Source organism: Tamandua tetradactyla, chromosome 6 (assembly GCF_023851605.1).
Source record: "Tamandua tetradactyla isolate mTamTet1 chromosome 6, mTamTet1.pri, whole genome shotgun sequence".
In the NCBI taxonomy this organism is placed as follows: Eukaryota; Metazoa; Chordata; class Mammalia; order Pilosa; family Myrmecophagidae; genus Tamandua; species Tamandua tetradactyla.
In genome coordinates this window covers 60288201-60316172 of record NC_135332.1, presented here as the reverse complement: position 1 = coordinate 60316172, position 27972 = coordinate 60288201, and the positions used below count along the sequence as shown (strand labels likewise).

General features: G+C 41.3%; 3 protein-coding genes across 15 annotated transcripts in view; 2 read left to right on the top strand and 1 right to left on the bottom strand.

Annotated features, from left to right (window-relative positions):
• The first annotated feature begins 122 nt into the window (after positions 1 to 122).
• On the top strand, positions 123 to 25542 carry ZFP3 (ZFP3 zinc finger protein). Of its 7 annotated transcripts, XM_077165833.1 has the most exons (4): positions 123 to 228; positions 3085 to 3191; positions 3597 to 3756; positions 9018 to 14922. In XM_077165833.1, the coding sequence occupies exon 4, from the start codon at positions 9026 to 9028 to the stop codon at positions 10496 to 10498; it is 1473 nt and encodes a 490-aa protein (XP_077021948.1). In that variant the 5' UTR covers positions 123 to 228; positions 3085 to 3191; positions 3597 to 3756; positions 9018 to 9025; the 3' UTR covers positions 10499 to 14922. The 7 variants fall into 7 exon arrangements, 3 of the variants coding, with proteins under 3 accessions (XP_077021948.1, XP_077021947.1, XP_077021946.1); XR_013177863.1 differs by lacking the exons at positions 3085 to 3191; positions 3597 to 3756; positions 9018 to 14922 and adding exons at positions 20457 to 20717; positions 24642 to 25542; XR_013177862.1 differs by lacking the exons at positions 3085 to 3191; positions 3597 to 3756; positions 9018 to 14922 and adding exons at positions 20457 to 20717; positions 21398 to 24618.
• Positions 17528 to 27119, bottom strand: ZNF232 (zinc finger protein 232). 7 transcript variants are annotated; one of them, XM_077165825.1, is made up of 5 exons: positions 26711 to 27119; positions 25078 to 25555; positions 24660 to 24810; positions 22314 to 23000; positions 17528 to 19986 (listed from the first exon to the last, which is right to left on the bottom strand). In XM_077165825.1, exons 1-5 carry the CDS (start codon positions 26827 to 26829, stop codon positions 19958 to 19960), a joined length of 1464 nt encoding a protein of 487 aa, XP_077021940.1. In that variant the 5' UTR covers positions 26830 to 27119; the 3' UTR covers positions 17528 to 19957. The 7 variants fall into 7 exon arrangements, with proteins under 7 accessions (XP_077021940.1, XP_077021939.1, XP_077021943.1 ...); XM_077165824.1 differs by lacking the exon at positions 17528 to 19986 and having other exon boundaries at positions 21201 to 23000; positions 26711 to 27118; XM_077165828.1 differs by lacking the exons at positions 17528 to 19986; positions 26711 to 27119 and adding an exon at positions 26505 to 26617 and having other exon boundaries at positions 21201 to 23000.
• RABEP1 (rabaptin, RAB GTPase binding effector protein 1) overlaps positions 26267 to 27972 on the top strand; it is a 266434-nt gene continuing 264728 nt past the window's right edge. Inside the window, exon 1 of the mRNA XM_077165816.1 lies at positions 26267 to 26935. The gene's annotated coding sequence lies outside the window, so the exon portion shown is untranslated. The remainder of the gene's footprint in view (positions 26936 to 27972) is intronic.

The following is a 27972-nucleotide window of genomic DNA, read 5'->3' as shown; positions in this document are numbered from 1 at the left end:
ACCAGCTAAAAGCGAAGCTGGAAAAGGTGAGGAGGCGTTGGCTTGACCAACCACCTGCTCGGTGAGCGGACTGCGGCGCGCGCTGATTGGCTGAGAGCTGCCCGGCTCCCGGAAGTGGTCGGTGCCGGTCGCCCGTGACACCGAGACAACAGCTGCGGGTTCGGTGCGAGCTGGCTGAGCAGCGTCGGGAGCCCGAGCGGAGTGAGCGTGGGGCGGTAGCGGCCTGCGGTGAGACCTCATTCCGACAGGGCTTGGGGGAGGAGGGCGCTGGGCTCCCGACTCGCTGGCCTGCTAGCGGAGCATGAACCCCACCTTAGGCCTGTTCCAGACCCAGCTTCGCTGTGTGACCTTGGACTTCACGTTGCCCGCGAATCTCTGTTTCCCGCCCTGTACGCAGAGGCTATGGAGTCTGGAACTGCCAGGGCCCGTTTCCATGCCTTGTCAGCCAGATGGGCGCGAGAAGCAGAGACGCCTCCTCGCTGGGTCCCGACGTAGGGGTCTGTGGGAGCTGTAGTTTTTCAGACGCCCATCCCTAAGTAAGCCGTAAGAACGAAATGGCGGGTCAGTGTCAAAATTTAGGGCCCCCGTGGCATAGCGTGCCCCGTGCTGCAGACAATATTGGTTTATGAAGTTAGTTATTCAAGGAGATAGGTTTGAACACAGAGTTCATAGCCCTCTTGATTATGGAAACCAGGTGGAAGACACGAGGAACGAAGGATAACAGTGCCCTAAATTAAATATCATCCAGATTGAGGAAAATAACTTATTACTTTAACACATAATGATTGGTCACCAGCCGTGTGTCGGACACTGCCCACGCTCTCTAGTTGCAAAGATGAATGAACTATCCGTTTAGTCCTTAAGGGTATCACAGACTAGTTATGTAGATGAGATGTTTACACACATGTATTTAACAAACATTTACCAGGTACTGGAAATGTGCTAGAGATTTGGAATACCAAGATGAATACAACGTCATTCTTGCTCATAGTCTATGAAAGAAATCAGATATGAAAATAAACTAATACCTTCAAGATGAAGGACTGTGTGTCTTAGACATCTTGGGAGTGGGTTTCAGGAAGGAAAATGAAAGTGTGTCCATGCTCAAGCTTACTGTTGTAGATGTCTGTCAAGTGCACACAGGGTGAAGGATAGTATTCCAGAAAGCAGGGATAATCTGTTCTTAAAAGCAGAGAAACCTTTGAAGGAAGTGTTTGAACTGCAGGAAACTGAGTGTGACTGCAGCTTCCATCATTCACTGGAGAGTGTGGGACAGGAACTGTGGAAGGGAGACAGGGCCTGACCAGGAGGGACTTATGAGTTTATGGTAAGTTTTTATTTCCTAGACCTTGGGAAGCAAATATCAGGAAGTGACATGAAAACTATAGTAGATAAAGAAAGAGGTGAGAAAACGGACAGTGACGTGAACAGAAACAGAGATCTTCCTTCCTGCAGATATTATTGAAGACTTTGGGGAGGAGGTGATCCATGTACTAGATGCTGAGTGATTGGTAGGCTCTGGCCTTTCAGAAGTTAGGGGAGAGCATTTGTATCAGTTAGGGTGCTTTTGTCTGTAAGTAACAGAACCTAACGTTTGAGTTAGCTCAAAAACATGCAGATGTATAAGCTCTCAACTGAAAGTCAAGAGTTATAGCAGCTTCAGGATGACTTAATCTAGTGACTCTGGCTCCATTTCCCCTTGATTTTCTTAGCTTTACTTGCCTTCATCCACAAACTGGTAGTAAGATGCAACAACAGTTCTAGACAACAATATACAGAGGAAGTCTCATCCTGTGGCTCTCTCTAGGTAGCAGGAAACTATACCTAAAAACTCACAGCAGACTTCTTCAGAATATCATTGTCTCAGATGAAGTCATATGTTGATTCCTGAACTAGTTCCTGCTGTTTCTGAACCAGTCACTTGAAGGGGGATGGTATGATGCCCTGTGTTAATGCAAGAGCTCTTGGGTGAAGTCAGATCTCCTGCAAAGAGAGGAAGGCCCCTGCAAATGATTTTGCACAAATACCCTACAAGATAATTTTGAAAACCTTTGTACCCCATTACATATTTGTAAATTGATGTCCAAACTTTTGAATCATTTTTCTTAGATTTTAATAGTTGCATTTTTTTGTGTATTATAAATTTTGGTATTTCAAAATAAAACTCTTTAAATTCCATGAGTTTAACATTGAGAAGAGTAACCTCATCCTAACTTCCAGACAGCTTCCCTGGTCCTCCTGTGTGCTCGTAGCATTCTTTACCCTCTCTGGAACCTCTGTCTGTTAGTACACGTGTGTGTGCATACACACACATACTCACACTGCATTTGCCTCTCAGTCTCATTCAGTCATCTCAACTATGTCCTGGCGATTACCCTCAAGTCCCTCAGTCTTTCAGTCTTCTACCACACATACCATCCCTGTTTCCCCATCTGCTCTGAGGCTGCCAAAAACGCTGCTGGAGGAAGCTAGGAAACTATGTTGATGCGTTCCTCCTCACATTCACGGTCTCTAGCACACTGGTCTCATAAATAGATTGTGAGGGTTAAATAAGAAAATGTCATTAAATTGCTTAGTACACAGCACATAGCAAGCATTCATCATTACTTTCCTCATCAGAATGTCAGTGTGTTCTTTCTTCTCTGCTTCCTTTACTAGCACAAGCTTGCTCTGTGACTTTGAAGCCAAAATGTTCCCTCTGATCCTCTTTTTACTCCCCTTGCACTTCCTGGCCTTTGAGGCTTTGCTTGCCTGTTCTCTGCCCAGAATGCTGTGGTGCTGCAGTCTTCAAACACGAGTATGAGAAAGGAGTGCACAAACACTTTTCCAAAAAGTCTGTTGGTACATGGATTGTTGTAATGAAGTCAATTTCTAGATCCTTGACTTTGGTTAGTATCTTTGCCTATAACTGATCTGCCTGAGAACAGGCCTGTGGCCTATAGGTTTCTTTCTTTCTTTTTTTTTTTTTTTTGCATAGGCAGGCACCGGGAATCGCACCCAAGTCCCCAGCATGGCAGGCGAGAACTCTGCCTGCTGAGCCACTGTGGCCCACCCTAGGTTTCTTTTTTCTCACATCTTTTACAGTTGCTCTTCTCCTCATTTACAAAAGAGAGTCAGACATCTTACCCATCCTTAATTTTACTATGGTGCATCGCCTTGGGAAGGAAAAACCTCTGGAGTGCCACACGACGGTACAGTTGAGGAGTGAATAATTCTTGAATCTTTTGTAACCTGTAATCTCTGCCTTTCAACAAATTTAAAGAAGACCTAATCAAGCTGTCAGCTGATAAATTGTTTAATAAATTTTTTACTACAATTCGCAAAGTGATTTTGGCATATAGCTCAGATAAATTCAAATAATTAAGTGGTGTTGCTATAGCAAGAGATTGTTATAAACTCTAATTCAGGCAGTATGGGCTAACTCAGGTCCAGTCACAGTAATTAGGGTCAGTCTGATAAGCATAACTGAAATGTGATTTTTTTTTATTCTCTTCTTCACTTCTTTAGTTTAAGCAGAATACTTTCTATTGAAATCTGATTTTTAACTTAGAAAAGGGTAATCTAATCAATTATATATGCTGTCTGTCTGCTATCAGATGTTTAGGGTGAAGGAGGGATAATCAAGATGGAAGATAGAAGAAAGAAGTCAGAGCAAGAACAGAAAATGTATCTGCAGTCCTGGTGCTTGACACATGTGCTGATCTGCTTTGTTGACCAGCCCTCGGGTAGAGATGGATGCACCAAATTAAGAATGGGGTAACTCTAGACACTAAGAGTATCACAGTGTTTTTCAAACCTTGCTGGAGTTCAGAATCACTTGTGACACTTGTTAAAAATACAGATCCTTTGGACCTATCCCAGAAGGTTCTAATTCTGAGAGGTTTGAAGTGGAACCTGGAAATTAGTATTTTTAACAGACTTCCCAGTTGATTCGTGTACAGCTAGCTATTCTAGTCCCAGGCCAAGAACCATTATGTAAGATTCACTGATCTAAATAGATCTTGTATGAGTCCAGGTTTGCCAGGGGTTTTATGTGACTGTGTAAATTTTCATCCAGGCAGTATGGTCCTTTTGAAATTTTATTTCTCATTGTTAGTTAACAGGTAGGTATTGTGGTTTAGGTTTCTGGAGCCTGCCCTCCTGGAGTGCATTGAAAAAATAAATCTAGGTCTGCAAAGCTGAGGACCTTATTCTGAACTTTGGTGACCCAGTGGAAGTCTATTTGTCATCTGCCCAACTGAGGACCAAAAATGGTCAACATCTAAACCTCAGGTGGCACCTATGTCTTAATATAGAAACATGAATAAATGAGAGCCGAAAGATAGGAATGTCTGTGGTTGGGAATTTGAATTTAAGCAATGAGAAGTGGAGTGTTTCATTTAAAGAGAGGTCTAAGGAAAATGAACCAGATGGAGATTGACTTCTGTTTGTATATGCGAATATGTGTATAAAGCAGTATTCAACAAATGACATTAATATTGTCTCACTGGCATAATACAAAGTAAAGGTCAGGGGCAGGGATCAGATTTAGTCGGGGAAGACTTTCTGGTTTGAGCCTTCTCCCAGATCTTCTAGTTGGGAAATAGGTAAAAATATCTAATCTCTATTATATCTTGTTTTGCTGTGGACAGGTGATTTTCTATATGGTGTGGGGAAGATGCAGGTTCTGTGAATGCTTATTTTGTTAAGAGTTAAGTGATGGGACAGGAAGCAGCTAATGGAGAAGTGAGGATGTAAAGAAAGTTGAGGCAGAATTAGAAGTAGGTAGGGACTGACATACCAGTTTGTGGAACTTGTTCTTGGCTGGGTATTAGAGAGAAATTCATTTAAGACAGTACTTTCCAACACAAATGGAAAGAAAATACTAACTTTAATACCATGGATCCTTATAATTGTATAGATACATATTATTAATTTCAAAATTACAACAAAAAGGAGGAATTTAACTTTTTGATTTGCTGATGCTAGGTAAGTTCAATTGAGTGACATCCCTTACTCTGTAATTTCTGAGGAAATTAGAGGAGATACTGAGGGAGGAAAGTTGAAAAAGATTCCATCCCATCTTGAGATTAGCACAAAGAGCTTCTAAGAGTTCAGGGTCCCAGTAGGGGGTCAGGTTTCTTCCAGGTATCAGAGAAGAAGGGTACTCCCAGGGTTGCACTGATGAGTGACTAGAGAGGCCGTAGGGTAGGTTGGTAGGGGATCCTACCCTGTGGATATTTGGAGACAAGGCAGGGGAAAGGGTAGTACAAAGGTCACTCCCAAATCAACACTTCCTCCTTCCTTCACTACTTGATCCTATTCCTTCCTGTCTCTTATCGTCTTAATTTTTTCAGTGAACTCACCTTTTCCCCTCTCTTCTCAGCTTTTGTCTCTGTACTAAAACCAGCTCTTCTAATATAAACATGTTCAAATCTCTCTCATTGGATAAAATCCTTCCTTGACCCTGTAGGGCATTCACATTACTATCTTCTTGGTTCTTTCCTTTTATCCAAGATTTTGAAAGCAGCAAATTCATTGTTCGGGCTACTGCCATCTGGCTTCTGTGTCTACATTTCCACCAAATCTGTTCTCATTGAGGTTATCTGTGACCACCCACCTGTCCCTGTAGAAATTTTCCAGTTCTTATCTTGCTGTGTCTCTCCATTACATTTGACATTGTTGTTAATTACTTCTGCCCTTGCTCTGTTGACTTCTATGACATTGTATTTGGTACTTTTTCTGCCTCTCCTGCTATTCTTTCTTCTCTTGGCAGGCTTCTACTCACTCTTTGTTAATTAGTCAGGAAACAATTCACTCAAATTAGAATGATTAGAGGAAGGTCTGTGTGCAAAGAGGTTAATTTATAAAGTCATGGGTGGGGTGTTGGGAAACTTGTAGGTAGCAACAGTGAAGCAGTCATAACCTCAGGCCTGAAGGGACAATAGGTAGGAGAGGTTACTAGAACTCAGATTGTGAGACACTTGGGTAAGATAGACTCCTTAAGATAAGTGAAGACCTCTAGCCCAAGACAACCTCAAAGGAAGGAACCAGGAGAATAAATGACCTGACCTCACTCTCCTCTCTACCCCTGGTCTCCTGCAGAGGCTCCTTATCAGTGGAGCCCAGCCAGAATCCATAAGGCCTATTGATGTATGTCATACAGGTCAGCCTTCTGGTACAGAGAGCAGGGTGGAGGACGATGGAAAAAAGATCTAGAGGGGAAAATAGAAGATAACTAGAGTACTCTTAAATGTTGGCTTTGGCTTTCTAGGTTTCTGTCCTCAGTCTTTGACATTTCTCACGCTACAGTCATTACAGTCTATACTGAGTACTGTCAGATTTCTTTCTCTAGTCTTGGCTGCATCCTTGATACCTTTATCTGGACATCTTGAAACTCAGCTTGTCTAAAACAGAACTCATTTATTATTTTCCCTGCTAAGCTAGCTCCTGTTCCAGTGCTGTTCTTCTCAGTTGATGGCACCACCATCCATCCACTTGCCACCCTTCAAAAAAAAGAAGACCTGAGTACCATCTTTGACGCCTTCTTCTTCTTTACATTGTATTCAAGTAGTCAACAGGTTTTGCTGAATTTGACCTCTTATGATAGGTCTCCAGTCTGTCTTCTCTTCATCCCCACGACTATTGCCCTAATCATGTCTCTTGCCTTGATGATTGTATTGACTTCTAAAGGTCATTCCCTGTGGCCAGGCTTGCTGTTTCTAGTTCAGCCACTAAAGAGCCACCATTGTGCATCTACCTGAAATGATAACTGATTGTGGACTGTTCCACTCCTTGGTTTAAAAACCCCTCCATGACTCTGCGTTGTCTACGGGATGAAGTTCCATAGTCCCTGCAAACACCCCAAGAATCACCGTCTGCAGTGAACACTTTAGGAGGATTGCATTCTTTGGGTGTGCTGTGGTGCACAAATACATTGCCCTAGGCAAAGGGTCACTTCAGTATTAGCTGTAGATTGCTTACACTTGGACAGGGCCCAGGCTCATTTTCCTGTCATCTGGACCCCTCTTTTGTGATAGGGACAGCTAAATCCCTGGGGCCATTGTGTCAATAAGAATAAGTTTGGCTATATATAATAGAAAAACACATGTGGTAGTTGGAGCTGTGTACCCCAGGAAAGCATGTTCTTAAACTTAATCCGTTTCTGTGAGTGTGAAGCTGTTGTAAGTAGGACCTTTTGATGAGTTTGCTTCAGTTAAGTTGTTACCCAACCCAATCAGGATGGGTCTTAATCCTGTTGCTGGAGTTCTTCATAAGCAGAGTGAAATTCAGACACACACACAGAGAAAGCCACAGAGGGAACGGCCAGAAGCCCAAATCAACAAAACCTGGAAGAGAAGGAAGAGGCCAGGAAAGGCCGCCATGTACATTGTCATGTGACAGAAAAGCAAAGGACCAAGGACCATTGGCAACCAGCTCCACAACACCACAGTCTTCGGGGAGAAACCTTTGCCTTGATTTGGACTTTTCCTACCTCAAAACTGGGGACTAATAAATTCTCATTGTTTTTGCCAATCCATTGCATAATATTTGCTTGAGCAGCCAAGGAAACTAAAATAACATATGGTGGCTTAAGCAAGGAAGTAGCTTATCTCACTTAGATATAAGAAGTTCGGAGGCAGGCATTTCAGGACTAGTACAGCAGCTCCATGGAGTCGTCAGGAACCCAGGTTACTTCTACCTCTGATCTGATCTCCAGCCCTAGGTGTGCAGATAACCACCACCTTGTGCCCTAGGCAGAAAAGGATGGAAGAAATGCATCCATTCCCCATTTGGGAGACTTCCCAGAAGTCCCATATGCTTCCACTTGCATCTGTCTCGGCCAGAATTTATCACATGACCAAATCTAGCTAAATAAATTCATTATTCTGTTGCTAAGGAGGTGGGAGAGAATGGACATTGGGGTAGGCAACTAGGAATCTTTGCCACAGCCTTTTGGAAGTTTAAGAATATAGGTTTTTAAGATCTATAAAAATATTAAGAAAATTATATAAAGGGACTGATTATAAAATTAATATGTAAGAATAACAGTTCCTATATATAAAAATAATAACCAGTTAGAAAATATAATAAGAAAAACTAATTTGTATTAAATGAAAAAACATACAGAAACATGATAGATATGAAAACAACATCAAGTTAATTTTGGAAATTTTATGAAATGATACTAAAATTCATCTGGGAAAATATGAGAATAGATATGAACTATCTGATAATCAAGGCTGATGAGAGACAACTAACAGATACCAAAAATTTTAAAGCTACAGCAGGTTGAACAGATAGGTACTTAGAAGAAAGAGACAGATCAGTAGAACTGGAGTCCAGAAATTGATGCAAATGTATACAGACACTTAGACTACAGTTTAGGTGGTATTTCAAATTAACAAGATAAAGGATTGTTCAGTAGATGGTATTGATAGAATTCACTAATTATCTGGAAAAATAAAGCTAGAACCTTACTGGGAGCCAAGGGTGGGACGTTCTGTGCTATTATGGCTAAGAGATGCTAACCTTTTCAATAGCTCCTACATATACTATCCCATGATCTATGAAACCGAGAAATACTGCAGGACTGGAATAAAGATGGCCCCTCTTGCTACTCATTTTATGATTACTTTCTCTATAAACAATAAGTTGTTCTTATTAACTTTCCAATTTCTCTCCTTCTATGAATGTTATCCATATCCCAATCTATTGCTATAGTCATCATTTTCCCTAAATGTTTTCCTTACAACCCTGAGGTTCCATGCCCATGCTGTTATTATGGAGCTTTTATCAGCCCTGGTACCATCTATTTCCTATTTCTCTCCTTAAATCTCTTCCTCATCCTAAATTTCTGCTGTTTCTTCAGCATGTCCACTGTAATTCTAAACCTCAACATCATCCTATTATCTCACCAGATATCCAAACTATTTTTGAATGCTGTCAGACAGTGTCAAAGCTCCATCTTCTGCTAGGTATTAGCTTCATTTAAATATGGTATAGCTACTTCACATACTTACCCTCTCTCATTTCAGACTGTGAGATGGGGACTGAGAACAAAGAGGTGATTCTCAAGGAAGAAATTTCTGAAGAATCTGAACTAAAGGGAACAACATTAGAAAAACTTCCAAAGGTGGTTTACCAGGGTCGTGAATTTGGAGCAACATGTGAAGAAGACATGTTAGAGAAACATTTCAGAGAATCCACAGAAGAGATAATGGAGCAGATGTCTCCTCAGGAGAGAGACTTTGCATCAGAGTTGATTATCTTTAAGAAATCACCTTCAAGTGAGATTGACCAGGAGAACAATGAGAGTGAGAGAGATGTTACAGCTGAGGGAGTTAGTGCATTTGCTTCTTCTGGCCAAAGCTTCATAGAAAATTCAGAATCTAACAAAACACAGAGAAGTTCTGTGGGAGAAAAGCCTCATACATGCAAAGAATGTGGGAAAGCCTTTAATCAGAACTCACATCTTATCCAGCATATGAGAGTTCATAGTGGAGAGAAACCCTTTGAATGCAAAGAGTGTGGGAAGACATTTGGAACTAACTCAAGCCTGCGTAGGCACCTGAGGATTCATGCTGGAGAGAAACCCTTTGCTTGTAGTGAGTGTGGAAAGGCCTTCATTCAGAGTTCACATCTTATCCATCATCATAGAATTCATACTGGGGAGAGACCCTATAAATGTGAAGAATGTGGCAAAGCCTTCAGTCAGAATTCAGCCCTTATGCTACATCAGAGAATACACACTGGAGAGAAACCATATGAATGTAATGAATGCGGAAAAACCTTTAGGGTTAGTTCACAACTTATTCAGCATCAGAGAATTCATACCGAAGAAAGATATCATGAATGCAATGAGTGTGGCAAAGCCTTCAAGCATAGCTCAGGCCTTATTAGGCACCAGAAAATTCATACTGGAGAGAAACCATTTCTGTGTAATGAATGTGGGAAAGGCTTTGGTCAGAGTTCTGAGCTAATCCGGCATCAAAGAATTCATACAGGGGACAAACCCTATGAATGTAATGAGTGTGGGAAAACTTTTGGTCAGAACTCAGAGATTACTAGACACATCAGAATTCATACTGGTGAGAAGCCTTATGTATGTAAGGAATGTGGGAAGGCCTTCAGGGGGAACTCAGAACTTCTTAGACATGAGAGAATTCATACTGGAGAGAAACCCTATGAATGCTTTGAGTGTGGGAAGGCTTTCAGGCGAACTTCTCACCTTATTGTCCATCAGAGAATTCATACTGGGGAGAAACCCCATCAGTGTAATGAATGTGCCAGAACCTTTTGGGATAATTCTGAGCTGCTTCTCCATCAGAAAATTCATATTGGAGAGAAACCTTATGAGTGTAATGAGTGTGAGAAAACATTCAGCCAGCATTCCCAGCTTATCATACACCAGAGAATTCACACTGGAGAGAAACCTTATGAGTGCCAGGAATGTCAGAAGACTTTTAGTCGGAGCTCTCACCTCCTCAGACATCAAAGTGTTCACTGTATGGAATGATCTACAGGAAAGTTTCCTGTGGAAAACCTTCAGCCAGACATGAATTTATTCCAAATCTGTGCCCCAAGTTCTGAGAACAAATGAATTGACAGAATCTCTTCTGTCCTTCCACTGATTTTTATTTAAACAGTCGGTCAAAAAGGATGAGGCATTTTTTTGAACATTCATTGAGAAGTTTCAGTATACTGAGTTAAATCATAAAAGCTATTTCAGGCCTTAATTCTCTTCTCTCCCTTTCCCTCCCTCTCTTCTTCCCCCAGTGGATTACATAACATTAAGGTCTGTACCAACCATTTAGCCTTGGGGAAAATGGGGGAACATGATTCCACCACCTTCTGAGATGACAGATTTGACTCACTGAATGTTTCCTCCTGAAATGTTATAAAGTTGTATATGGCCTAGAAGAACCATCCCATTTTCCTGTCCACTGTTTAGCAATGGAATAGTTTAGTAAGCTTTTCTTAGCTTCAAAAATCTTCCAACCATGCCATCAAGTTTCCTTATAAAATGGCAGCATTAATAAGGAAGCAGGAGGTGTGGCCATTTCATACCTCCATAGACTCGTTCATCTGAAGAGGGTGCCCCTGATGACAGGCAATTTACGGGATTGCAGATGAAGGTCTTTTAAAATCTAGAGGGGTGATTGGGCAACCAGGGATAAACTAGTGAGGCCACACTACTTGGTGTGGGCAAGAGCAGCTCTTAGCAGCTGTTTTTCCCTTCAGGGCTGCTCAGGCTGACTGTTTCCTAGTGCTGCTGCATTAACTCTTATCCCCAGCTTCTGCCACTGCTGACAGATTCCATGTCAGGAGATAGCAAAGAGGACTGCAGGTTCACTTCACCAGGTACCTGGCCAGAGGATGCGCCTTGTTCACCTGACTGACTAGAGCCTTGCCTTGCCAAAGCACTTACGCGCTCATGACCTGGACCCCAGAGCGGGGGGTTCTGGCTAATTGGCCAGGATGTGACTGCCTCTTCCTACTTTGCCCCTTGACCTCAGAATTCTCTTTCTTCATCATCTCTATCTGAGTTTTCTGTATTTTCGTATATGTCACTCCTTTGAGGAAATATCCTTGGTTTTTCACATATTCATGTTTCTGAGGCAGTGGGTGGGATTGGGAATTGCACTAATGGGAATTCAGCAGATCTGTGGTCTGGTTTTAGAGCTGGCCCTGAATAAGGCACTTCACCTGTCGGTGCCTAATTTTCTCATCTACAATGAGGGGAGTTGAACTAAATGGTCTCTGAAGTATTAACCAGCCCAGTAATTCTTTGATTTTTTTTTTGTTTGTTTGCTTGGTAATCTAACTTTGTAACAATCTTCATTATTTTATTCTTTAATCTCTTCTTTATTACAGTAATACTAATAGCTAATATTTATTGTTTACTGTGTATCACACACAGGGCCAGAAAGTTTACGTGTTTTATATTTTTCCTAGCATCTCTGATGTGGGTCATTTTAAAAACAGCTTTATTGAGGTACTGTTCAATTCACCTATCTTAAGGGTTCAATGATTTTTAGTAAATTTTCAGGGTTGTGCAACCATCTGTGATGTGGGTACTTTTGCCCTCATTTAAAAGATGAATAAACTGCAGAGAGGGATTTTGAGTAACTTAAATAATCACACAGCTAGTAAGTGCTGGAGCCAAGACTCCAGCCCTGGGTCATGCTCTTAACCATTGTGCTGTTGCCACAGATAAGTGGACTCATTACTGCCTTATTTGAAATCCTTAGTACATTTAAAAAATTAGTTATGACTCTTACATGAATTTGAATATACTGGATTTTAATCATGTCCTTGTGTCTTAGTTTGCCTGAGCTCCCATAACAAATACCACAGACTGGCTGGCTTAGACCACAGGAATTTGTTGACTCAGTTTTGGAGGCTATACGTCCAAGATTAAGGTCAGCAGGATCAGGCTTTCTCCAAAGTCTATAGTGATTGATGGTGGCTACTACTCAGGCTCTGCCTGTTCCATGGCCATCTGTCTTCTGTCTGTTCTGGCTCCTGATCAAATTTCCTCTGCTTACAGTGATACTGGATTAAGGCCCAGTCTGATTGGGCCTCATCTGAATAGGATCTTCAAAGAACTTATTTACAAATGAGTTCATACCTACAGGACTGGGTATTAGGACTTAGGACTTGTCTTGGGGGGACATGATTCAATCCCCAACATCTTGAAAACAAAGCTGAGCACAGAATCCATAAGTGGGTTTATTCTGTACCCTCATATAGGTGTTCCCCTGGGTTCATACCCCTGGCTTGAGAAAAGAGCTATAAAATGGACAGTTGATTGCAGTGTGTACATCCTTCCAGGCACCTCTGCCTCTAGCAGTCAAATTCAAGCACAGAATGTTCTTCCATTCTGCTTTTTCATTGCTTAAGCTCAAATTGAATTATGCCCAGACTATATCTTTCTCATGTAAAACCCTGTTACCTTTAACTCTGCTTCCTATCTTGGAATATTTTATTTCCATATTTACCCTTTGTCATCACTGATATAAAACTCAGGACCTCCTCAAGAGTCCCCCTAAGAATCCACTCATACAAACACATCATTGAGAAATTTGGACTTTACTGAAGATGCTGTGTAAGAGGTGGAGACGGGAGTTCACATTATATACCCTCTTAGACATTTTGTTCTGAGTCCCTTGGCCAAGTTGCCACTGAAGGTTTCTTCCCTTGTCCTCCCTGTCACAGGGCTTCAGACACTTCAGCACCTTTTTTCTTGCCAGATATCCATCCTCCCACCTCAGCTCAACTACATGCTAAACATAAGGCCCTCCAGTTAATCCTCTTATATGAACTTTAGAAGGCACTTTAATGATCAACTTTTGTTGTACCTGAGTATGTTCTTGAGGTGGGGCAGTCTCACCGTAAATAGAATCTTCCAGCATATATAGTACTTTCACAAGAATTCTAGTGAATGAGATTATCTCCATCTTGTTATATACACTATACACATAGCCTGCAACATCATTCACTGTCTTCTGCCTCTCACCCAGCTATTTCAGAAAGATTCCCCTTTCCTACTTGTGTTTGTCTTTCTTACCATTTTGTTTGAGAGCAACAAAGTCTGACCATAATTGTGACTGGTAGGCATAATTTTATGCAAGTAGAATTCTACCAAGGGAAAGAAAATACATGAGTTTTAATTTCAGACCCATTTCTTAAAAATAAAATTATGATCTCAAAGTCCTACCTAATAATCATAAATACCCTTCAGAATTCTTGACATTATACCCATGTATATTTTCTTCCTTCCCTCATTAAACTTAATTTTAATGGTATACTAATACTTTAGGTAAATAAAGTATTTCTTTACAGTTTTACTGAATTTATGCTTTTCTAATGTTTATTATTCCAAACTACAATATGTTTCATTGTGATCTTAATATGATTTTGCATGCCAGTTTTCATCCCCACTTTGTAAGTTTTACCTTTACCGAAGTACTCCAACATGCTGTGTTCTGTTAGTTGTACTGTGATTTTGCATAAGCTTTTCCCTCTGAAATCATTGCTCTATTTTACTTGGTAGGGAGCTTATATCCTTTATAGCAGGACAAGTGTTTAAAACTATTTTGTTATACTTTCCTTGCACCCCTTAAACCATTGTTTTTCTCAAATCAGGGTCTGGAATTTTTCTGGGAGGTGTATGCTTGTATATACATGAGATTTCAGGGCTGGTGGCTTTGTTATCATCATAAAACATGGTCTTGAATAGTTGGACCTGCCCGTTCTGGCATCAGACAGAGAAACAAACCTCTCTGTTTTGGTGAGAAGGTGAGTTTTATTGCAGGTGCATAAGGAACTGTAGGAAAAATTTTCCAAGACCACTTTGAAGTGAGAAAAGGAGGCTTGGGTTTTGTAGTCCAGGGAGACAAAAAATTGGCAAAAATACAGAGAAAAACAAAATAAGAAAGTGCCTGCTTCATTCTTATATGGTCAGCATGTCCTGTTTTAGGGTCTTATCTCACTCTTGCAAGCAGAGCAAGGAAGGATCTTATTATTCTAACAGAAAAGGAATAGAGACAAAGCTTTTGAAAAGCAAGCTGTTTCAACAATGGCTTTTAGGCTTAAAATAACTCAAGGCTGCTTGAGTGAAATGATAATATTAACTCAGTCTAGTTACTGAAGATTATATGAAGCATTTTCCAGCTAAAGGATAACATTGAGTATTTTTTCCTATCAGATTTGTGTTTGTTTTGTCTATGATTCTTTTTATTACAAATGCTCTCCTAAGTGACTTCTGGTCTAAGGCAGGTTCATAATGCTATTAGGTCAAGGATCTCTGTTGAGAATCAGGAAAGCTGCCCAGAAAAATATGCATGCAATTTCAGGGAATTCATGGACCACCTTAGGCCCATCCATGGACCGTTGTAGCACTTTGCATGTAGATCTAAAAGTAAAGGCAAACTTTTACCTTTTTTTTTTTTTTTTTTTTTTTTTTTTTTTTTAAAGGAAAGACAGAGAGAAGGAAGGAAGGATAGAAGGAAGGAAGGAAGGAGGAAAGGGAAACATTTTTAAACATTTTCTTGTTTTTTATTGTATTCTGTTTCTCCGTTTTTGTTACATGGGGTGGGGCCGGGAATCGAACCGAGGTCCTCCGGCATAGCAGGCAAGCACTTTGCCCGCTGAGCCACCGCGGCCCGCCCAAACTTTTACCTTTTAAAAAAATTACTAAGTAACTTCCATAATAATCCCAACATCCCACTCTACCCCATGCCATATTTCTCAGCTTTGGGGATGAGGCTGTGTCAAAGTAACCTGTCTTGGTGAACTGCTGGAAATGTACTGGAACTGGATCCTCAGGAAAGGCCAAGTTAGAAGGTGTGGGGAGGATTCTGGTGAGAACTTGGGGGGGTTTCAGTAACGCGGGATGGTATACATTCATCAGCCACTTGCAGATGAAGATCTGTGCTAGAACCGAGGAGGTGAGTTCTAAGAAATATGCTAACAGACAATCTACTGGACGTCAGCGCTGCAGAGTAGGGGGAGAAGGCCTCAGTGCTGTAATCAGCAGAGGAACCATTCAGCGCCCACTTTTTCCTGAAGCTCTGAGAGTTAGGAGGTATGCACAGAGGGAGGAAGACAGCTTGGGGGCAGTGGTTGACAGGGTATGAGCCCCAAGATCCAAACTTGGGCTTCCTCCTCAACTCCCTGCCTTTCCCTTACATGTCCTTGTCTCCCAACTAGGGCTTTGCCTAGGATATTGGCTGCCACTCCAATCTCTCAGCAGTTTGGGGTGACCAGAATACTCATTTTCTTATGTCAAGCTTTGGAGACAGTGTTTTCATCCTGTGGACCTAATTTTGCTGGTACCCACCAGATCACCAGAGTCAGCAGTTGCATTTGGCCACCACCCTGCCTTTGGGACCAAGAGCTAGGAGTCCCATGGAAAGAGACACTTTCCCTGATGCGGGTGTAAGTGTTTTGGTTGCTGGGACTGCTCTAGGAAGCAGGAAGGACCTCTTGCTTATACCTGACCACCGTGGACCCAGGGAGCAGGGCTCAAGGGTGGTGCATTTTGTGTGTTGAGATCCTGCAGTGCCTTTTTGCCAGTGCCCATCTGGGTGAGGATGCTGAGCCTGGAGGGACTGTAGGGTAGGCCCCTGGGTCTGCATGGGTTATCTGTGGTGGGCACAGGCTTTGGGGCTCCAGTTGAAACTCCTGTCCGTGTCAGCGGGTGACACCCAGGACTTGTGCCTACCTCAGCCCAATGTAATGAGAAGTTTGTGATGAACCTGCATGCCAGGATGGGATTCATTTAGCCATTCCAAAGATATTTATAGAATACATTTTTTATTAATCAAAGCATTACCTCTTTGCTCAATAAATGCAAATGATGCTTTGGGGCTGTATGTTAATAGTTTATCACTTAGTAATCAATTACACAAAATTATCTTTTCCCGAGTAGACTGTAATTTTTTTTTAGGTAAAAAATACCTCGGATTAAATAACTAACCCTAATCACAAAAATCACAAAAACCCTCCAGAGGGTTTTTCCCCCATTTGCCCTGTCTGCTTAAAAGTTTTAAGAATGCAGCATATTAAGTGCTAAACTAGGATGAAGATGTGGAAGAAAATAAACACAAGGTAGATTATCACTTTTTACTCAAATTGAACCTTTTATATTTGTAACTGCTATTAAATCAGAAGAGGTCATTTATCTCTTTTAGAGCAATTTGTTGGGGATTGAACCATGTCCCCCCAAAAAGGCATGTTTAGGTCCCAACCCCTGGTCCTGTGAGTGGTCCCATTGGAATTAAGATCTCCTGAAGATGTTACTTCAGTTAAGGTGTGGCCCAAGTGAATTAGGTTGGACTTTAATCTGGATTATTGGAATCCTTTATAAGCAGAGTGAAAAATCAGACTGAGAAAGAACCCACAGGGGGCATCCAGAAGCTGCAAGCCAACTAACTCAGAAGAGAAAGAAGTGTTGCCATGTGCATTGCCATATGATGGGAAAACCAAGGAACATCAAGGATCACTGGCCAGCTGGAAGAAACCAACCCAGACAGGAAGCAAACCTTCTAGTCTCTAAAACCGTGAGCCAATAAATTCCTGTTGTTACGCCAACTCATCGTATGGTATTTGCTTTAGCAGCTAGAAAACTAAAACACTATGTAAAGGAGTATTTCCACTATATCTCAGATTATTGAAACTAACATTAAGCTCTCAAGTACCAAATACTATGTTCAAATTAATTTTCAAAATCTATAAAGGTATGTAATCAAGTTGCAAATGAGAAAATTGAGGCTCATATATTAAGCTGTATCAAATTACTAATAACTGGTTTAAATTTCAAATCAAGGCTTTCCTCTACTATCCACATACTGCTTCTTCAGTATAGAATAGTAAATTGGTTCACAATCATCAAGACCTTCAAATCTAAAAGGAAATTTATAATGGAGGGCACTTTTAGCATACATTTCTCACTACCTTAGCAAATTTTGTCTACAAAATTAAAATGCTGACTTCATTTAATCCTTCATTTGTAAAATGATGACACTATTTCAAATGGCATTAAATGCAATTCATTCATTTAATTTTTACAAATAAGCTGTTAACTTTTAAGCAAAACAATCTTAATAGTGACAAATGCATTTCATTATTTATTTAGATGTTTAAGCTCTCACACTAAGTTTTAACAAGCCGGTGAACACTGACAAATTCTTTCTCCCACACAAGTATAACCACACATTCCCAAACTGTAAATATATGGTTGAATTAACATTAATATTAATCACCATTTTATCAATTACATAAAACAAATTACTGTGTATACAATTACTGTTACACAGCACAAAAGAAATATAAAATATTTCTTTTTAAAAATATTTTTTGCAAGAGGTTTGGAAGAGAAGAAAAGAAAACCACACTTTTAATAAAAAAATAGTTGGTAAAGCAATTCAGACACTAGAATACAGGTTACCAGGGAGAGGTAGGGGTAGAGAGTGCTTAACTGGTACAGAACTTTTGTTTGGGGTGATGAAAAAGTTTTGGTTATGGATAGTAATGATGGTAGCACAAACACTGTGAATGTAATTAATACCACTGAATTTTATAACTGAATGTAGTCTAAAAGGGGAAATTTTAGGTTTATGTATATTATTAGAATAAAAATTTAAAAACAAACACCATAAGACAGTACAATACTAACAGTAAACCCTAATGTAAACCATAGATTATAGTCAATAGTATAATTATAATAATATTCTTTCATCATTGTAACAAAAGTACCATACTAAAGCAAAGTGTTAATAAAGGGTGTGGGGAGTAATATGGGAACCCTGTATTTTCTGCACGATCTTTCTGTAAATCTACAACTTCTCTAATAAAAAAACATATATAAAATTTTTTAAAAAATAGTTGGTAAAGTTCCAGTAGGTGTGAAAAAATTACAAGAATTTTGGAAATTTCATGGTGAATTGTTTCAGCTGTAATAAAAAGTATCTCAACTTTTAAAAATATATTTACTAAATTAAAGAGCATATTCTACATGTTCTGCACAAGACAAAGGCAACAGTTTACTAAAAACATTTAATAGCTCCCTCCCATTCATCAAGTCCTCCCAGTTACCTTGCACCCCAAAGTGCAAACGTTAAATAAACTGTACGGCTTTTTTTGTCTGGAGACACACTTCTGTACAATGCAGAATTTCAAAATGGAGGTTTTCTATAACCAGAAAGTGAGATTTTTTTGAAAGTTACTACATAACCACTGAAAGACTTGGTAAAAATCCAACAAAATTCAATGGTTGCACAAACCTGATGTATACTGGTATGAATGTGGGAAATGTAAACATAATGTGAACAGGTAAATAACCATATGGGCCTTACTTTCAATGTCTGAGACAACTGAAAGAATAAACTACATGAGGTCTACAGTGGTCAGAGTTCCTGGGATTTTAGTCTTGTATGATACTAAAAGTACAGAAATACTGTGCTGAGTATTTTGGTACCCACCCTCTCTAAATTGGTTATATATTGGTAATATTCTGGCATGGAAATAGATTTCAAGAAGACTTGTAACTCAGTACTGCATGGTTTCAGGAAAGGTCAGTTGTTAGAAATGAAGAGCACATTTTAAATGCTGAACAGCAAGAATCTTTTGGAATGTGTCCAAAAAAGCTGATAGTAACCCAACACAGAAGTTGCAATTCTATCAAGTTTCTGGTCTGGTAGAACTGTTTTTCAGTATTCTCATGGAAGTGTCATTAGACTTAACCACCAAGCCAACATGTTGGCTAGTATGTATGGCAAATTAGCTCTACTCTCAAGTTCTACTTCCAAGGCAATAGCATCAGACACCCGGGTATTATTGAATGCAACAGTTGTTTCTATGGCCACTGGAGTCTTTGAAGCACAGCTGCATTTTAGGATGATACTTTTCCAAATACAAAAGTTGCTTATTGTTAAAACCTCCATGCCACTTTTGTAGGAGGAACTGTACTGCATCTTTGTATTTCATTCTACCTTCAATCAAAGCTAGGGCAACAACCACTGGAGCTCTCCCAAGACCTACAACATAATAAGCAGCAACACAGCAGCCAGGTTCTTCATGAAACTTAATTTTTACAAAACTTAGTCATCAACAATCTGGATGATGATGGTGCAGCATCATCCAGAAGCCAATTGAGAACATGAATGCCTTCTTTCAACACTTCTGTATCCAGGTTAGCTGCTCTTATGTGGGTTTCTTGGTGAAGTAGTAAGGAATTTCTACGGTTCAGTGGTCTGCACAGAAGTCATGCTGTGCCTGGCAGTAATATCCACTGCCTTTTAGTAACTCCATAAAGATGTGACTAAGAACACCACAGTACTGAGAAATAAGTTCACTCATTGACAATTGTGGTCTAACGAGCTGGTCCTGAGGCAGTGGAGGTGGTAGCTGCAGGGCAGGGGGGCAGGAGGGCAGGAGTGGTGGTATCAGGCTCAGGTGCAAGTTCTTTTGTTTATTTAGCTGCACAGCTGGGGGAACCTCCTGCAATTAGAATGAATTCCAAAATGCACATGTGAGCAAAGAACTCATAGACACACGACACATTTGACTCCCAGGCCCCCTCAAGGACAAGAAACTAATTCCTGTAACATAAACTAAGCGTGCAGACACCTGTGATTAGAATAGCTTTTTTGCACTAACAAAGTACTAAGACATGGTTTCTGGTTAACCTTTTACCTACAAAATACTTTTCTGGTTTCAGCTCTCCTTCAGAGTACAGACAGAACGATGGCTATCTCTGGAGTGACCATCACCAAGGCCAGAGCCCAAACTGATAACTCTTTTTTTGTTCCCATCCTCTCCTTCCCAGCATCCTGCTTTGCCCTCCTTGTGGGATCAGGACTTTCCTTCCCTGGTCAATGAGAAGCACTAGGTTACAGAAGTCAGAAAGTGTTTCATGGTGTGCAAGACTGCTCACTGTCTCCCCAAATTTGTTCTCCCCTTCTCCACAGCAAGAGTTTTAACTGGACAAGTGGCCAAACAGCCAGAGATGTTTCCCAGCCTCCCATGAAGATATGATGTGGCCATGTGACTGAGTTCTCACCAAAGCACTGGGGTACCTTCCATGACACTTGCTGAAAGGAAACTGCTTGTCCTTGCTGCTACTGTTTCTGTCTTCCTATGAGGAATATGGATATGGTAATAATCCAGTTTCAACCATTCAAAGAAAAATAACATCCTGTCTTTGAGATGGAAGAGCAATAAGATGGAAGGTATGTGAGTTCCTGAATCTGGTAAAAGGGGGCTATCTCCTTAGACCAGGGCTAAGCAAACTTTTTCTCTAAAGAATGAGATAGTAAATAAGAATTTATGGGCTACATAATGGTCTCTGTCACATATTCTTTATTTTCTTTTTTAAACAATGCTTAAAAATTGTGAAGACCATTCTTAGCTTGTGGTCCATACAGAAGTAAGCCATGAGCTGAGTTTAGATTTGGCCCACAGACTATACTGTGCCAACCACCTGTTTTTCCTCTGGAAAGTATCTTATTTATGTGAATCTGTTAACCACCTGCTTACCTCATTTATGTGAGAGAAACAAACTTGTATTTTAGAGTCAGGTAAGGCTTCTCTGAGGAGGTGACATTTAAGTAGACATTTGGATGAAGACATTTGGGGGGGGCATGTTAATTACCTGGGAGCAAAGCACGGGTATGAGGAGGCTGAGAACAAGGACAAAGGTCTTGACATGGAAATAAGCTTAAAGTATGACCATTTATTGTCTCTCAGCTACAAATCCACCCTTCTCTGTCCTACTTTAAAGTAACAGAGCTGGACCTATAAACATTTTCCCTCTGCCAACTGACATGTCAGGTTTTGCCAGTGGATAGCACTGGGAGAACAAAGTAAAGGGGAAGGGGCTTCTGTTGTTTTTTCCTTTTTTCTACTACAGTGCAGCTGTCAGCAGTTTACAGGAGATAGTGGCATCCACTCTCCAGTGAGTGTCACTGGCACCACAACCTGTGGTTTCCTGCTTACTGTCCTCTGCAGCAAGAAACCTCAGCAAACTTCACTATCCTGTGGACCATAGCCAGTGGTTGGTAAACATTTAATAACTAGTTCAAAAAGAAAAAGCAGCCCTGATTTGTAGCATTCACTGATTCCCACATTGTGAATATTCCCAACATGCCCAATTTCAATGTAGATTTAGAAAGTGATGTGCAAAACTGGGTCTTGCAAATCACTGGAAAAGACTTGGTGGAGGGCCCATCTGTTTCTTCCTTGGGTGCTGTCCCTCAGCTCTAGAGATAGTGGCTGCTCTCCATATTCTGCTATTCCTATATCCTTTAGAGTTCTCCATCTCCTGTAGCAGATAACATCCTTTTACTAGTTAAGGATTTATATTAAATTTCCCAATCAAATTATGAATGTGCTGTCTGTCTGCTGCCTAGACATTTGCAGATGTGACCCCATCTGAGTAGCAGTCAGGATTGGGTCTGAGTAAAGGCCAGGACCAAAGATCCATACGCAGAAAATAAAAATATTATAGTTACAACTGGCTGGCCCAGAACTCTAATGATGTAGGTTTTACTAACTCTAGTAGAGAAACTGAGCAGATCAGAATCTTGCTCAAGGTCATGCTAGAAAGGAGAAGCAAAATTTGGCTGTTACTTGCAGCCCAAAGCATCCTAAATGATACAGTCATCTTAATCAAAGGACAAGAAGTGATGATCTGTAGTGACCAGGTAAGCAGCTTTTCCTAGGGCAAAACAGACACAGCAAAAACCTCAAAGTGCTTATAACTATTATGGGATCTAGTTCTAAAACAGATTAGACAGAAGCACAAGTTTGTCTGGAGACTTTCTCACCATCATTACACTGGGAAGGTTCTTCTCTGGTGTGAACTCTTTGATGTCTAAAAAGCTCTGAACTCCATCTGTAGGTGTTTCCACATTCTTGACATATAAAAGGTTTCTCTCCACTGTGAATTCTCAGATGCTGACTTAGGTATGAGCTTTGACTGAAGGCCTTGCCACACTTATTACACTCATAGGGCTTCTCTCCTGAATGAATTCTTTGATGTTGAACGAGATGAGCACTCCACCTAAAGGACTTCCCACATTCATTACACTCATAGGGTTTTTCTCCAGTATGAATTCTCTGATGCTGAATGAGGTTTGAGCTCTGATGGAAAGTTTTCCCACAGTCACTACATTTATAGGGTTTCTCTCCAGAATGAATTCTCTGGTGTATTTTAAGGTGTGAGTTAAAATGAAAGACTTTACCACATTCATTACATTCATGGTCCTTCTTCCCTATGGGAGTTTTCTTATGAGTGACAACTATCTGCCTAAAACTTTTCGCCTGGACAGGGGATCTCCTCAGTCTTTCGTCTTTGGGATTTCCATGATGCTGCTCTAAGGTGCCCTCAACTTCAGAGGCAGCTTCAAATGCAGAGGTGCCAGCAGAATGTTTTTCTGAGAACACGAATGATTCCACTTTAGCAATGGGCGGTTCTGGCAATGATCCTTTGTCCTTGGGCTCTGGGTCATCATCTGCAACAATTGATGGGAAATGTAAATATACCTGTTCTGGGTATATGGAATAATGACACTTGGATTCGGCTTTACATTTCTGGCATGAAAATAAAGCTTTAAAATATTCAACATATATATGACAAAGTCTGGAAGGATATTTACTCAAATATTAACAATAATTATCTCTTGGTGATGGGATTGTGCAGGGAAGAACGTTCTTTTTCTTCAGAGCAGGATATTCTTTTTTAGGATTTACTTTTAAAAAATAAAAAAGTCATAGTTTCAAGGATTTAGCAAGTGGCCAACCAATTTTGTGAGGGAAGGAAAAAACAAGTAAGAATGATTGTTAGGGAAAAGAGTGTTCTAAAAAGCAGAAAGGGTCTCCCCTTCACCTTCCATCCACTGCTTTGCCCCTAAATCTAGAGCCACTGAAGAGGATACCCCAGTGCTCTGTTCTTTATTGAAAGGTGGGGGTGCCAGCAATCTGTTGTCTATCTGCTTGGTCCCCTCTGCCTTTCCCTTCAACCTGCTTCTTACAAGTTGCTTTTTAAAAATTTTTTTTTAAATTTTAAATGGCATGTGTCACTATAGCCTAAGGTAGATAAAAAGCAATTGCTTTAAGACAACTCAAACTATTAGATTTAAAAATAAACTTTCCTTCTGGGGTAAAAGTTTGTGGTTAAAGACATCCACAACATACTTACTGTAAAAAAAAAAATCAAGCGATAGTTTCTTTTTAAAAGAAAGTATTAAGTTGATAAATGAAGAGAGGGTTACTAAAAAGAAGAAAAGGTGGTAAGAAAAAATCAAGAAGAAAGAAAAGGAGGAAAGGAGGGCCAGGAGGCAAAAAACATTGTTTTGGAACAGATCCTAAGGTTAATCTCCATTTCTAGTTTTCCCCATTTTGTTGCATACAAAAATGCTATTTTTCAAATGCTTGTGTTTGGTGAGGTATCTAACCGTATCAAAGACAATTTTCTTCATTAGCTATGAAGTGATATAAGTATGCTTCACAATGTTATAGAGGTCAGCAAGGACAGTTCATGTTCCAGAGGCTCTATGTCTATTGTCTCTAAGTCTAGCGTTTGCTACAAGGTGGAGAGAAAGGATATTTGTGGGGATGTATGCCAGCAAGGAAGGAAGCTTTTGCAGTACATCTGAAGTTCAGAAGTACAGACATGAACAAGTTTCAAATTAGATGGAGGACTGGTGGTAGAGGTGGTAAAAGGCAGAATTGTGTACATGAGTGCATTATGTCTTATAAAATGTGTTTCTGGAATGGGGAATTTAAAAGGGAAAGGATCTCAAGGCTGACTTCTGCAGCTTAGGGCAGAAATATTATGGACTGGAGGAAATCAAGAGCAGTGGACATGATGAAGGAGGGAATGAATGAAATATTTTCTGGTCCTTTTTAGAGCTCTCTAAAAGCATTAGATGCTAGCCAGGTTTTATAGTCAGATATAAATTTAATTTAATCCTCAGGGCAGCTTATGAGATAAGTTGTTATTATTCAAAATTTTACAGGTGATGATACAGGCTAAGTTTCTTACCTAAGAGATCAGACTAGTAAAGCCAAGATGATGATAACCAACATCTGAGCACTTACTACATGCCAGCTACTATGTTCTTTACATTCTCCCTCTCATCTCTCCCGCCCAGCACAATCCTGCTTCTCACCACTCTCTGGGAGAGGCTGGGTCTCCTCAGATTCACATTTGAGCTGGATCTCCTTGGGCTGGAACCAGATGCTAGGTGCCTCCTGAGTTGCTCCTGGTACCTTCTCTTTTGATGGCTCTTCCTGCGTAGGTCCACGTGCAGGGCCTGGGACCTGGAGGTGATCAGGTACCATTCAGTTTCTGTGGAACCACAACTTCCAAGGAGACTTCAGGGAGCCTCCTTAGAGTCAGCACAGGGAAAAGAAGAGGAACCAGTCTCATTCAGGCCCTGAAGGCAGAGAAGACAGAAACAGAAACACACACACTAACTGTTCTACCTGGCCTGACAGATGTTTGAACTTGGCAACTCCCCCTACTGCTACCCCTCTGTCCAGCCTGAAGGTTATTGATCTGACTCCCACAACAGATCCCCTTCCCACCTGTGTTCCTGGTTCATCAAGTCCTTTCTCTAAGTTCTCCAGCACAGTCACGGCCTCCTCTCCATTCTTAGGGTGATGTCTTCGCACCCAGGACTGAAGTCCTTCAGGCAGGATAGTCAGGAATTGTTCCAGCACTAGCAGTTCTAGTATCTGCTCCTTGCTGTGCCTCTCTGGCCTCAGCCATTCACGGCAAAGCACCCGTAGTCGGCTCAGGGCCTCCCGGGGACCAGGAGTCTCCTGGTAGCAGAGTTGCCTAAAGCGCTGCCGGAAGATCTCTTGACTGGGAGAATGGCTCCCCTGTAGCCTGGTCTCATTCTCCCAAGACTGCTCCTCTTCCTTCGGCTCCATCATCACAATCTTCTCTTGTTCCTGTGGGTCCTGAAGGGCCAGAGTTTTAGCTGCTGTTAGTGATACAGCCATCCTAGACTGGACTAATTCTGAAGAAGGCCCACACGAGCTAGAGTCTTTCAGGGCCGACCTGTAACATAAGAATAAACCATTCTTTATTATTAGTATTCATTAAACACAGTACTTATCATCTACAAAGTGGGAGAACACATGTGAAGCCTTTTACACTTCTTCTTCCTCTCCTCCCTCTCCCCAGGATCCTTCTTCACTAAGAGACACTGCCTATGAGAAACTTGTGATCTGGTGAAGACAGATATATAAAGTGTTTTTCTACAGTATAAGTAGAGGAATGCTATTATAAGTAGCAGGAAAAAGGAAGAAAGAGAGTGCTCGGGAAGCCCTGGGGAAGAAATGAGCATTGAGAAGAAAGAAGCCTGAAGCAAAAACCAGTTTCCGGATTTTAAGCCCAAAGGTGAGCAGCTTTCAGTACGAAATGGCCTGCCTGTTTTCAATGACTCTCACAGATGATGGAGAGGTAGCCTCCTCCGAACGGCCCCTAACAAATTTCTGAAGTACTGGCTATAGGACAAGAAAAATGTAAATTCTCTCTAAAGGGTTAAATCTTATTCAAACGTCAGGACATGTAGTAGGGCTCTGATACCGGGCTGTTCTGAGCAAGGTATCCAGCGCCTCAGGAAAAGCTTATAGGGAAGGGGATGGGACGCATCCAGAGGCCAAAGAAGGGAACAAACAGGGAGGGGTCTTCAGCCGAAGACAAAGGAGGCGCCGAAGATAAACGGCGTGATGCCGTTTCAGGGTGATGCCCTGGGAGAGCCAGCCCCCAGCGGAATTACGCACAGGCAGGTGCCCACCCAAGGGGCAGCCGTCCAGACCAGTTACAACCCCCTACTCCCACCTTTCACTTTTTCTCCGGGGCAATCTCGAGAAGGGAGAAGAGGGGCACCGGATTCCCCCGCCCTCCCCAACACGTGACGTAACTCACGCAGCCCCAGAAGCGCGTGTACCGTAGACAACCAAATTCCTCTCCACACAAACAAGCTCTGGCCTCGGTTCCTCACAGGGTTTTTGCGCAGACTGGTCACTGCAGAAATCGCCGCTGCCTTCCGACACCGACAAAAGTAGCGCGTGCCCGGGGAGTTGGACACCCTGGTGACAGTTACTAAAGCCCACCTCACAAGACCTAGCGTTCCCATCTGGGCCCTTCTGCGTACCGCGTACGCCTCCAGCCTCCCCCCAACATACACTTGGGTTTACGCTTGCGCACCTCGCGGCCTCGGCCTTCATCTCCCAGAAGCCTCCGGGCAGTCCACTTTCAGCTCCCAGACACCTTAGCGACGGGTCGAGGACTCTTGCGCTTGCGGACTCCGCGGCCTCGACCTTCATTTCCCAGAAGCCTCCTCGCCGTCAATTGTCAGCTTCCAGACACCTTCCCTGGCGCGTTGCGGACGCTTGGAGGTTAAAGTGCTGGAGTCCAACGTTTCACACTGACGTAAGTGGAATAAGATGGCTAACGCTATGTCTTTACACGTTGACTTCAGGCGGCCAGGTCGCGTGGAGGCATCTGGGAATTGGAGTCCATGGGCCGGTGGAGGCGGGACTGATTCGAGCGGGTTTTTTGACCAAATTTTGGCAGGTTCGCTTTTCTGTTGAGTCCGACCTTACGGGGTGGATCAAGCTGATGAGAAACTTCAGGGGAATTTTAGCTTTGTGACATTGTCTGTTGCGACAATTCCTTCTGTATGTTCAGTTTTTTAGTTCCCACTTGCCAGACTTTTGACTTTAGAAAGAGTAAAATAGAAAATACTTCCCAACCACCGGCCTACCCTTGTCCATTGTTAAATGAAAAACAATTCTAGGGGCGCAAGAGTAGTTCCGTGGTAGAATTCTTCCCTGCCATGAGCAGACCCGGTTAGATTCCCGGCCCTCCACTTCTCCTCTTCCCCCCCTCCCCAAAATTCAACAAATGGTGCTACAATAACAGTATACTCACATGGAAAAAGAATGAAATGTGACCCCCACCATATATCATAAAAAAAGCAAAACAAACAAAATAACAATTCCAGAGATCTCATGGGGATTAGGTGGAGAGGAGGAGGAAAAAAGTATTGTTTCATTTTATTGGGGTAGGATATATATGACTTATTGATAGAGGAAACTATTGCTAATTGGTTTTCCAGTATTAGCAGAGAAATATGTATCTGATAATGAGTGCTAGGAAAGTTAAGGTAACGTTAAGGTAACATTTAAATGCCCGAATTAACAAGGGAAAAACAGAATGTACCAGAATTCTAGCAAACCAGAAAAAATAAAAAGGAAACCAGTTGGATCAAAAGAGGAAATCAAAAGCAAAATTACAAATTATCCAGAAAGCAATGAAAACATTTCATGTGAAAATCTGTGAGACCTAGCAACAACCATACTTGAAAATGTATAACAATATATAACTTAATTGCCTCTTTTATTAGAAAATAAAGATGAGAAATAAAAGAACTTAAAATTCACCTTAAGAAAACCTTAAAAGCACAG

Excerpts from the sequence above, each read along its gene's own strand:
- ZFP3 (XM_077165831.1), top strand. The coding sequence starts at position 9,026 with ATGGGGACTGAGAACAAAGAGGTGATTCTCAAGGAAGAAATTTCTGAA.
- ZNF232 (XM_077165824.1), bottom strand. The coding sequence starts at position 26,829 with ATGAAGGTCGAGGCCGCGGAGTCCGCAAGCGCAAGAGTCCTCGACCCG. Across the intron at positions 25,556-26,710 it reads ATGAAGGCCGAGGCCGCGAG|GTCGGCCCTGAAAGACTCTA; the intron begins GTGCGCAAGCGT and ends CTTATGTTACAG. Across the intron at positions 24,811-25,077 it reads TTGATGAACCAGGAACACAG|GTCCCAGGCCCTGCACGTGG; the intron begins GTGGGAAGGGGA and ends GATCACCTCCAG.